General features: G+C 38.1%; 1 protein-coding gene across 1 annotated transcript; it reads right to left on the minus strand.

Annotated features, from left to right (window-relative positions):
- Nucleotides 1-1,113: 1,113 nt before the first annotated feature.
- On the minus strand, nucleotides 1,114-11,823 carry GTSF1 (gametocyte specific factor 1). Its single transcript, XM_005902080.3, has 6 exons — nucleotides 11,722-11,823; nucleotides 5,681-5,781; nucleotides 3,775-3,901; nucleotides 3,259-3,342; nucleotides 2,447-2,510; nucleotides 1,114-1,216 (listed from the first exon to the last, which is right to left on the minus strand). The coding sequence occupies exons 1-6, from the start codon at nucleotides 11,735-11,737 to the stop codon at nucleotides 1,114-1,116; spliced, it is 495 nt and encodes a 164-aa protein (XP_005902142.2). The 5' UTR covers nucleotides 11,738-11,823.
- Between the last annotated feature and the right edge of the window lie 265 nt (nucleotides 11,824-12,088).

Below are 12,088 nucleotides of genomic sequence, written 5' to 3' on the forward strand. Positions count from 1 at the left end.
CAACATCAGGAAAAGGAAGTTTATATTAAATAAAAATGACAGTATGTTGGGTGTACCAATATATGGGAATTTCTTTACTAGGGTGGTATGACATGAATTTCAGACCTGTTTACTCAGCATTGTCTCCGAGGCCTTGGGAAGACATCTGAATACCATTCTTATGCTGGTTCTTATAACATTACTTTCATTTTGTCTCTACCCATTACCTTTCAGGCCCTTGCAATCCAATTTCTAATCCCAATTCCCTATTGATATTATGCTTTAAAAAATCAGGGATGATTTCCTCCTAGTTAAAACAGTCTTTTTATTGGTCCCAAATTTATCCATGGAATCCGATGTCAGTGGTCACCCTTGTTTTTTCTTTCTCGGTTTGAGTTTTATTTGCAAAAATGTAATTTTTTAAGCCATCAGTAATTCACAATTGAAGTAGGCATTTATTCATAGCTGAAACCAAAGGGTTGAGATGGGGGTAGAGAAATGGTATAAGAGAGGTGGGAGTGGGCAGGAAACAAAGAGAACTGAAAAGGCAGGAAAAGGAAACGTGGGGATAATTCTGGTCTGGTCTTGGGAGTTAAGAGACTCATTCAGGGTCCAGATCTGCCAACTACCAGCAAAGCAAACAATTTTTTGTACAATTAGTATGTATTTTATAATTAAAAAATTTTAACCAAAACGTTCCTTGTTTATAGTTTTGAAGAGCAGATAAGAATACTGATGAGAGCACACAGCATAGAGCTTTCTGTCAGGAAGCTCAACTAGTATGCACGCGTGCTCAGTTGCTAAGATGTGTCTGACTCTTTGTGACCCCAGGCTCCTCTGTTCATGGGATTTCCCAGGCAAGAATACTGGAGTGGGTTGCCCTTTCTTTCTCCATCACCCTGTCTTGAAAATATTCTTTAGGCTTCTGTGATCCTGTACTTGCCTGTTACTAACCAGGGTTAGGACCAGGGTGAGATGAGTGATGTGCTTAAGATGCAAAATCTGGGGAGGCACTCACTCTCAGGGTCATATGGGTGCAAGGCATTCGGTATTCAGACTGAACATGTCCTTGAATAATTAAGACCAACTGTATTTATTTAGTACAACACATAGCAAGAACATTTTGCCACTATTTCACTTACTGTTTTTCCATGGCAGAACATATGGAAGAGACTTGGGAACACGCATGCCTGAAGCCAGGTTACTCTTATGTTCCATAACTATGTTGCTTGCAGGGCTGCAAAAAGAGAGATGAATTTGAGTATGCTGGCATATTTGCATTCTTTAGGCAGGCAAACATAAGACAATCAAAATGTGTTTTTTGTAATTTGGGGAAAAACAACCACCTACATTCTGAAATGTAAACACATTTCCATCAAAACATTCTTGCAATTAGAATGATTACCACTTCTCTGGATAGCTCACTGTTCTGTACAGGCATTAAGATGGGTTTAACCATTTTCATTTTCTAGAAATTGAGATAAACAGCAATGCCATCTACTGTTCAATTGTATGACAGGCTCATCAACTCACTCAATATACATAAGAGATAAAAAATGCCAAGACAACCAAACTAAAGGCAACAAATCTCACAGAATTGAGATAAAATTAAAATTGTACCAATGGAATTCATCTTTAAGTTTTTCTATCTCAGTGTATACATAAACTACAAATAACTGTACACTTATAATAACTGACTTTAGGAGCTAAAAAATAAAAATTGGTTAAGTATTCTATTTGAGGATAAAATGAAGTCTACTATCTAATATTTTCATTTTCTAATCTGGAAATGCTCTCATTTGGGTTTGAAATATGATCTTTTTTTTTCTTGTTGGCCACACTATATGGCTTATGGGATCTTAGTTCCCCAGCCAGGGATGGAACCTGCACCCTTGGTAGTGAAAGTGTGGCATTCTAACTACTGGACTGCCAGGGAATTCGGAACATGATCCTCAAAGGTTTGAAGATCAAGTGGCAATGAAAAATCTTAGAGATTTAAATTAGATACAAAATCAGTGGGGAAGGAGATGAGTTTTTTCCATACATAATTGGTATTATGGATTCTCCAATCTCAAATCAGAAACTTTTAAGATTACTTTTTCCTTAGACACTAGTTATCCAGAGCAAAAATAACACATATAGTACAGCTACATAAGTTTTTCAAAGCATTAAAATAACATGAACTTAGCAAAAACTCTTAAGACATAAGAATGGCTGGCGCCACTGTCTCCTGTGCTAGACTACAAGCTAGTATTTTTGTGTTCCCACAGGAATTAATGCAAAGCATGTGACCTTTTTATGACTCAAGGAATAAATAGAAAAAAAACCACCAAAACTATATCTAGACAAATTACCACCAAGTAACATCATTGAGGAAAGAGGTCAATACATGCTCTGGAGCCTTCTGTTGGTAACAGAGCACTTTGATTCTGGGAGGAAGTGGTGGGAATGAGATCTTTTCATTTACCTATTGTTGCCACAGTAGTTGGCTGTGCCCCAGACAAATGGGGTGCTGGTCTGTTCCCACAAATCTGCCAAAGGAAACAAAACACAGTTTGTGGTGCTACTAGGTAAAACACCAATTCATGCTTGTCGAATTTGTGAGATGAGAAATAATAAACAAGTTTAGAGAAGCAAGTAAAAACTGGTCAAGTACCCTAAGTGACACAGTAGCAAGAATTTAACTGAAGGATAGAAACACAAGCGACATAAATAATAATAAACGTGCCTGCTGCTGCTGCTGCTAAGTCGCTTCAGTCGTATCCGACTCTGTGCGACCCCATAGATGGCAGCCCACCAGGCTCCCCCGTCCCTGGGATTCTCCAGGCAAGAACACTGGAGTGGGTTGCCATTTCCTTCTCCAATGCATGAAAGTGAAAAGGGAAAGTGAAGTCGCTCAGTTGTGTCCAACTTTTATCGACCCCATGGACTGCAGCCCACCAGGCTCCTCCGTCCATGGGATTTTCCAGGCAAGAGTACTGGAGTGGGGTGCCATTGCCTTCTCCGAATAAACATGACTAGTAACAACCAAACACAGATGGTATAACACAATTTATGAAAAAAACATATGTAAAGTAGTGTTCTTTTCCAATCAAGTGGGAAAGGCTGTTCCGTGTGTCTGCACAGAGATACAACTGTCTTTGTACTGGGGCTCAGTAAGAATAATAAGGCATTCTGAACAACATGGTATGTTCATAAAAAAGGAGACCCTTCCTTCTGTCTAGAGCAAACGACTCCAGAGTTTGGCACTGTGGAGAAAGAGACATGGAGGCCCCTCACCTTTGTCCCAGTCTTCATCGCAAGGAGGGCACCGCCACGTGCTCTCAGCCATAGTCTCTTGTCCAAGGCTCCTGGTTTGGTTGACTGCAAGACAACAGAGATTCTGACTTAAGAAGGGGACACTGCCAAGTTATTATATTTAAAGGAGTTAGTGGCTTAAAAGGTTGCAGGGCCTTTGTTTCTGAAAAATGGATAGGATGAAAGCTAAACAGGTCTTATCTCCTTTCCGACAGAAGACAAGAAAGAGAAGCAGAAACAAAGATGTTTGCTGTATTTACGGTAATAAAAGAATTTTTATTTTTAAACGAATTATTAGTAAAATCAATCAGGTTGGTCAGAAGAAAAAGAAGTCTGGCACCTGACAATCTTTTGCTGCTAAGATTAAAAATCTCAAAGGCAGAAAGGTATTGTTTTTCTGAAATGATGAAAGCCAAAAATCAAGATGACAATGTAGCATCATATAAATTTGACGGAGCTAACCTCCAGTACTGAAACATCTTAGCTAGTCAGTCTTACCTACATCCTGCTCAATACAGCTTTTGTCATCACAGCTTGAGATATGATGACTGATTTCAGCCCGAGGAACCTGATGGCGAGCATTGAAGGGACAAGTTGCCAGTTTGTTTGCGACATCAGGATGATTCTGGGAAAAAAATTAAAGTGGTTTGTCAATAAACTTGTGGTGGAACTGTGATAGGTACACTCAGCAGAACATTAAGAGAGAATTATTAATCACCTATACAGATCACAGAGACATTACCTCTTTGTTATGATTATAAAGACTGACAACACAGATATTGGGGTTAAAATGGTTTATAAGGAAGTAAACAGTGAATTTAAGATTGGGTATTTGAATCATATATTCTCCCTGTTTACTTCTCAGGGTCATGCGAGTCCGGTGGCACAGCCTGTAAGGCACAGCCTGTAAGGCACAGCTCTCTGGATGTCTTTGAAAGCTGATATTCAGGACGAACAGCAACACTAAAACACACTTTGTCTGCATTGCAGTAGCGCCCCTGCTGCTGCAGTACAAGAGTGCAGGAAAATAGCTGTGGGAAGGGAGCTGCAGAAGAGGCAAACCCAATGATTTTTCAGATTAACACAGGAACACTTCTTTAAAGTAACGATGCCTGAAATGAGGCTCTGAACAATTTGTCCTTTATTTCAGCTATTTCACTAAGGAAAAGTCCAGATGATAGAGAACTCTGTTGACCAAGTTCCTTATTTTAATACAAAACAAGAAAACAAAACAAAGTGTTTAATATAACCCAAATGCTATGTTAAATTTACCAGCAATTAAGAAATTAGGAGAAGCAAAAGATATATCACAAATGATACTCAAAAAAGTAAAAATAATGTAAAGTGGGGAGAAGGGTGCAAAAAAATAGAAGATGGAGAAAATTGTGAGGGCAGGTATCTCCATGATTTTTTAAAGGGATAGTGGGCATTCTAATGCAAAGGTTTTGTGGCTGAAGATTAAGAGCATTAGGACAGGGGAGTTATGATGATGGCTCCCTTTCCCAACCTTTCTCCTTGGGACATGTCTGAGAGCCTACAGGAGGAAGTTGTGGTGGTATCTGCTGGTCTGTAATGTCTAGGTTCAACCTTAAGGAATTCTTGCTCTAGACATTGAAAGGAGCTGAGAAATAATCAACAATGGCATTATAATCACGTCTCCAGGACTGCAAGAGAAACATCCCTTGAAGAATATTAATGCATATGTGAACTGTATGCAGGTTTGGATTAAATACCTAAGTTGTTTTCCAAGCATAAATCCTGGCAGAACTCTGGCCTCTGTATCTGACCTTTCTATTCTAACCACCCTTTCAAACTGTCTCAATTAATGTATCAGCATTAAATTAGCTTACATCAACTAAATCTACAAAAGGTGACCAGAGGGAAAAAACTCTTTGAGCTTTTATTTTCCCCCCTCCCCCTAAAGATGCTTACTGTTGAAACTTGGAGAAATAGTTATTTTTATGAATAATTTTTTCTTGGGTTAACCTCTAGTTGTTCAACTTCTCTAACAATTCTAAACAAACAAACAAACAAATCAGAAATAAGTGTATTACAGTACTCAATCCTTATCAGGACAATAAGTACATCAAATTTACAAGGCAAGAATGATTTCTTATCACTAGTAAAAATTAGTGTTTCCTCTGTTTCACAGAGGGTGAGAAGACTGGAGAGAAACTGTTTAAGGGTGCTGTGTCACTAGTTGGGGGAAAAACCCAAATGAGAAAAAACTTACATACCCAAGAAATAAAGAAATTCTTTTCTATAAATGTTGGCATTTAACCCAAAGCAATTCTGGCATTTAATTAAAACATATATGCTAAAATTATTTGATATTTATAAAATTTGGTTTTTTAAAAGAACTCAGGAGGCCATCACCGGGCAAATTGAGAAAATAATATCATACCTTTCTGCACTTGATAAGATGATAAGGAAACCTGCAGGCCCTGATCTGGTGGTTTTTATCATAGGGGCATTGTAACAGCTTTTCAGGGTCCAGAGTATCGACTGAAAGACAGAAAAACAGGCTAAGTATAAAGCTTAACAGGCCCTTGCAACATTTCAGCATCCTTGGCACATGGATTTTTCAACAGCATCTGTTAAGAACTGAACAAGACAGCCTAACAACAACTTGAAAGATTTTTTTTAAAGGGTGACTAAAAACATCTGAAAACGTAAGATAAAACTGTGTTATTGAATCTTCATTAAGTCCAGCAAAACCAGCATTCATGGGGTGGGGTCAAAGTTCACATTTGGTCGTACATAAATACTGTTGTTTTTATTGTTGGTAATCCTTATTATAACAAAAAATTAAACGATACGTCTTTTCCTTTTCTGAAAGTGCTAATTCAGGGTCATACTTTTCTCTAGCTAGTTCAACCAAAACTTCCCAGGCAGTATACTGAAGGTTGGAACGGACAATGTATTGATATACTGATGTGGGGGTCCACTGCACGTGTGCCCCCTAGTCCCCAACTAGTCTTAGGGCAAGCTGAGGGTAGTTAACCCCCTACACCAGCATCCCTATTTACTAGTTTGTCATGACATGAAAAAAGTTGGTAAGCACTGCTCTATATCAGTTATATGTTCTATGGAAGCTTAGGAAATACTCGTTCATAGATTTATTTTTTTGTCTGCCTGATTTAATGTACTTCTCGAAATAGCTCCTAGTCAGTGAATCTAGTTACCTCTCAAATGAGACCAATACCTTTACCAAATTGGTAAAGGTTCCAAAATTTCTTATTTTGGAACATAATGAGAAAAAACCCCCTACAGAATTCTTTAATCTGATGATCATGAAACTGGCCAGATAAAAAGTAGAAAGAATAATCTGCAAAAATAGAACCTCCTAAGTTTGAGACAACTGCACATATATGAGGCTACTGTGAGAAAGCCAACCCCTAACCTATATTGTGCAATTTAAAAGTACCCTTAGAAGACTATACTTTCAGGCTCCATTTCAATAGTTTAATAGACTCTAGAGAAGTTTCTCATAACATGTAAAACTAATCTTAGGTTCTGCAAAATGTCCAGGCTGAGCCCCAAATTTTAAGAATCTTGGTTAAAGGAGAGAAGTTAAACAGTTAAGTACATTTTGAATATATTATGAGGACAAGAGGCAATCTAATAAAATGCTGTTGCCACCACTGAAGGCAATAATAAAAGTGAAATTAGATAAACAATTCACATTTGATAAGAAGCTTATAAACCAAGAGACTGCTATGAACATCAGAAGCCAGGGGAACTGAAACAGTGTCCCTGGAAGAGTGGTAAACATGGGATAAATTGCTAACCATGATCGTGATGCAAATGAGTCAGAAAGGTGACTTGAAGGACAGAATGAACAGGAATGAAAAGTCTTAAAGGACAAGCAGGCTTATTATGCCAACCAGGCTCATCCTGAGCAGTGATCCTTTCACATTTCTGAAGCTTGAGGATACACAGGAAGAGCATACAGATGAAATTCTTGTTAGTTTTCCTCCATTTAATCCATTTTATCACAAGCAAATGATAGGCCGTGTCAGGAGCTGACAGACTGGACATACTTTATGATTCATACACATTTTACTGCCCATACAGTGGCATACATCAGAGTTAATAATGATAGCTTCCTACTAAAACGCTTTACTTTTTGGTCTCTGATAACTAAGGTCTGCTCTAAACGGGTCTTTTATTTAAATATTAAACATTTTTCAATTTTATGTTTAATTTAAAATTTTTAATGGTAATAATATAAATAACAAAAATTCATCACATTAACTATTTAAAAGTGTACAGTTTATTGGTGTTAATTATATTCACGTTGTTGTGAATCTAGACAACCTCTAGAAATTTTCACCTTGCAAAACAAACTCTATACCCATTAAATAACTCCCATTGCCTCCTCCCTGAAACCTCTGGCAGCCATTATTCTACTTTTTGTTTCTATGAGTTTGACTATTCTAGATATTTCATATAAGTGAAATCACATGGCATGTGGTCTTTTTGTGATTCAGTTCAGTTTAGTTGCTCAGTCGTGTCCAACTCTTTGCGACCCCATTAACTGCAACATGCCAGGCCTCCCTGTCCATCCATCACCAACTCCTGGAGTTCACTCAAACTCATGTCCATCGAGTCGGTGATGCCATCCAGCCATCTCATCCTCTGTCGTCCCCTTATCCTGCCCCCAATCCCTCCCAGCATCAGAGTCTTTTCCAATGAGTCAACTCTTCACATGAGGTGGCCAAAGTATTGGAGTTTCAGCTTTAGCATCAGTCCTTCCAAAGAACACCCAGGACTGATCTCCTTGCAGTCCAAGGGACTCTCAAGAGTCTTCTCCAACACCACAGTTCAAAAGCATCAATTCTTCGGCGCTCAGCTTTCTTCACAGTCCAACTCTCACATCCATGCATGACCACTGGAAAAACTATAGCCTTGACTAGACGGACCTTTGTTAGCAAAGTAATGTCTCTGCTTTTTAATATGCTATCTAGGTTGGTCATAACTTTCCTTCCAAGGAGTAAGCGTCTTTTAATTTCATGGCTGCAATCACCATCTGCAGTGATTTTGGAGCCCCCCCAAAAATAAAGTCTGACACTGTTTCCCCATCTATTTGCCATGAAGTGATGGGACCAGATGCCATGATCTTAGTTTTCTGAATGTTGAGATTTAAGCCAACTTTTTCACTCTCCTCTTTCACTTTCATCAAGAGGCTTTTGAGTTCCTCTTCACTTTCTGCCATAAGGGTGGTGTCATCTGCATATCTGAGGTTATTGATATTTCTCCCGGCAATCTTGATTCCAGCTTGTGCTTCTTCCAGCCCAGCGTTTCTCATGATGTACTCTGCATAGAAGTTAAATAAGCAGGGTGACAATATACAGCCTTGACGGACTCCTTTTCCTATTTGGAACCAGTCTGTTGTTCCATGTGCAGTTCTAACTTTTTGTGATTAATTAAATTACCACAATGTTCTCAGAGTGTAGCATGTGACAGGATTTCCTGTAACTATTTTATTTGCTTTTCTTTAAAAAACAAACAAACAAACTTAACAGCTCCTTCTGTATCAGTGAAATGTAAGAAACATTTCCCTGCTGTGTATGGATGTAGCTTAAAACTTAAGCTTACTCAGTTCCCTTACTGATACATTTACGTTGTTTCTAGTTTTTACTATTACATAAATGCTGTGGCTAGCAACCTAATATATACTTATCTGTGTACTGTATGAGTATTTTCCTTGGGCAGATACCTAGGAGTACTGCACAAAGTAGTATATGAAATTAAAGTTGTAACAAATAACATTGAACTCCTCAGCAAAAAAATTTTTTAGAATGTCCCTTAAATTGGTTTACCTGTTTTTTAACATTAAAACAATTTTTAATTTCTTTTTAATTGGAGATAATTGCTTTACAATATTGTGTTGGTTTCTGCCATACATCAACACGAATGAGCCATAGGTATACATATGTTCCCCTCCCTCTCACCTCCCACCCCATCCCACCTCTCTAGATTGTTAGAGATCAGCAAAAATCTTGAGTGACTTTTTGGGAATATAATTTAATTCGGAAAACAAAGTAGGCCTCATGGACAAGCTTCCTCCAAAAGCACAGACTCAGATATTCCTCACACTTGGATAGGGTCCAGAACCCATGGTGAGAAATGGAGGAAACTTCACGGAAATGAGGAACCAGACCTGACAAGAGTATCATCAGCTAAGAGGTATTGCCTGAAGACAGAAGCTGGAGAGCCTCAGGAATCTGGCAGATTAGAGAGTTTTAGATCAGTTGGGGGAAAAGGTCAAGTACATTCTAAACAGTATTTCTCACTTTAACTTGATTCCTGGTGTTAAATCACTTGAGGACTTTAGATTCTGATTCAGCACGTTTGAGATGAGGCCTGAGATTATGCATTTCTAACATACTGCCAGGTTCTTTTTTTTTTTAAATCTTAAAAACAGTGAAACTTTACCAAGACACAGATAAACAGAAAAAAATGCTATGCTTAAGAGTTGAGTCTTTACAAGCCAATATATTTTACTAAATTTACTTAACCACAAACTTAAAAATTTTAAAGAAACAGCAAAATTAACCATTTCCTTCTTTCTTTAACAAACATCTACTGATTAAAAAAGTCTGTGCTATGTAGCAGTAATTACAAGAACCAAGTGATATTTTTCTAAGAAAAAAATCACCACTGGAAAAAGTAAAGAATACGAGACATAAAGGGAGATGATGCTTTCTAATTTAACAGAGTAATAAGCTTCCAAGAATAAATATAAATCTCTTGTATCTATCTCACACAGAAATCTCAGATTTTAATTAACATATTTTTAGAAAAATTAAGGAAGTGAAGCAGGGAGCCCTAAGGAAGATCAAGGAGAATCAGACTTCTAGATCCATTATTCTCAAAGTATGGTCCTCATTAGCATTACCACCTGGGAGCGTGTTAGAAATGCAAATTCTTGAGTCCCAGACCTTCTGAATCAAAAATTTGGGGGGAGGGCTCCAGAAACCTGTGTCTTAACAAGTATCCCAGGTGATTCTTCGGCATGCTATAGTAGATATTTAATAAAGACTGTTTCCATGTAATTTCTACCTGTTGGTGATAAAGGTTCTATTGGACTCTTCCTTGAAGGCAGAATGGAACTAAAATATCTTTCAGTTAGAACTTAAGAGATTCTGAACAAGATAGCAAGGTAAGAAACAAAGGCAGCCTTGTTGACAAGTTTCATCCACTGAGATGTTCCTCAAACTTGGTCAGGGTCTAGAAACCATAGTGCCTAGAGGTATCAAGTAGGGCACTACATATAAACAACATACAAGGCTCTGGTTCTGACTCTGTCCCCAACAACGTAACCATGGGGTAAATTAGTTAACCTAGGCTCCGTTTTCTGTTGTAAAATTCTAGTGTTGAATGAAATGGTTTTTCAGGCCTCTCTTGTTCTACTCTTGTATGATCCTAGCTCTCCCAGCTCCCATTTGATTTTCTGGGCCATTGAGATTCCTGGATCACTAGAGAAATAAGAATCCTCCCTGCTACTGCTGCTAAGCTGCTTCAGTCGTGTCTGACTCTGTGCAACCCCATAGACAGCAGCCCACCAGGCTCCCCCATTCCTGGGATTCTCCAGGCAAGAATACTGGAGTGGGTTGCCATTTCCTTCTCCAATGCATGAAAGTGAAAGGTGAAAGTGAAGTCGCTCAGTCGTGTCCGACTCCTAGCGACCTCATGGACTGCAGCCTTCCAGGCTCCTCCGTCCATGGGATTTTCCAGGCAAGAGTACTGGAGTGGGGTGCCATTGCCTTCTCCAACTAATTCACTAGTTTATTATGCAATAAAATAACAGAGGCTTTGAATAAGTTACACTGGCTAGTAACAACTAATCAGTTTTCTTCTGTGATTAATGCTCTTCTACATAGGCAGGATAATTAATTCATGGATGGTCTTTCTGGTCTATCTTCAACTATTCTTACACTACATAATCAATTAGGGACACCTTTTTACAGATATATAAAGAGAACACAGGTAGCTTTAATGTAAGTTGAGTTTGTTAAATCTATTTGTTATAACGAATCCTCCCTAGGATTTCTTTAATCCTAAAAACTCAATGCACATCAATATGAGGTATACCATATTATCCCCAAAAAACAGAAACCAGGGGTTACCATCCCTGTGTCACTAACAGGAGAAACTGAAGTTCTAAAGAATGAAAATTATTCACTTAATAAATAAAAATATAGTTTAACATAGGTGTCCCAACCGGAGCTTTCTCAAAGCTTGATGACTTCTCATACTTTTTAATTTCAAGGGTCCTATTTCAAATTTGGACATTTCTCTGCATTACTAAACAGTCTCACTTTTTCTTCCCAGCAGTTTAGCGAAAAAGTGAATCTTTCTCAACACATTAAAAGTCTTGTCAGAAAGTTACATGTAAGTAACTTAACTTATTTTCTAAAAGCAACAAGAAGTACTTACTGTAAGTTTCTTCCATGTTGGGAATTAAGGAGCCAAATCCAAAGTGCTGGGGGAAAGAAAAAACTGGATCAGGAAATCAGAAATAAAACATATCAAAAGAAGCCCTAAGAAGTGGAATCAAACTAGAGAACTGAAGTTACCCAAGTTTAATATAAAAAACCCTTATAGCATCTCCCTCTTCCTATTAGTTTTTCCCCTTTAATGCATTCTTCACTACTTTGAACCATTTTATCACTGCCTAACTCACACTCTTAGAATAGATTCTAGGGCTCACAGTTAAGAAAAACCAAACATGACTACTACTAAAACTGTATTCAGGTGAGAGGATGTCAGTCAATTCTAAGTGCCATTACAACACCTTATCACT

The sequence above is a fragment of the Bos mutus genome, chromosome 5 (assembly GCF_027580195.1).
Source record: "Bos mutus isolate GX-2022 chromosome 5, NWIPB_WYAK_1.1, whole genome shotgun sequence".
NCBI classification, from domain to species: domain Eukaryota; kingdom Metazoa; phylum Chordata; class Mammalia; order Artiodactyla; family Bovidae; genus Bos; species Bos mutus.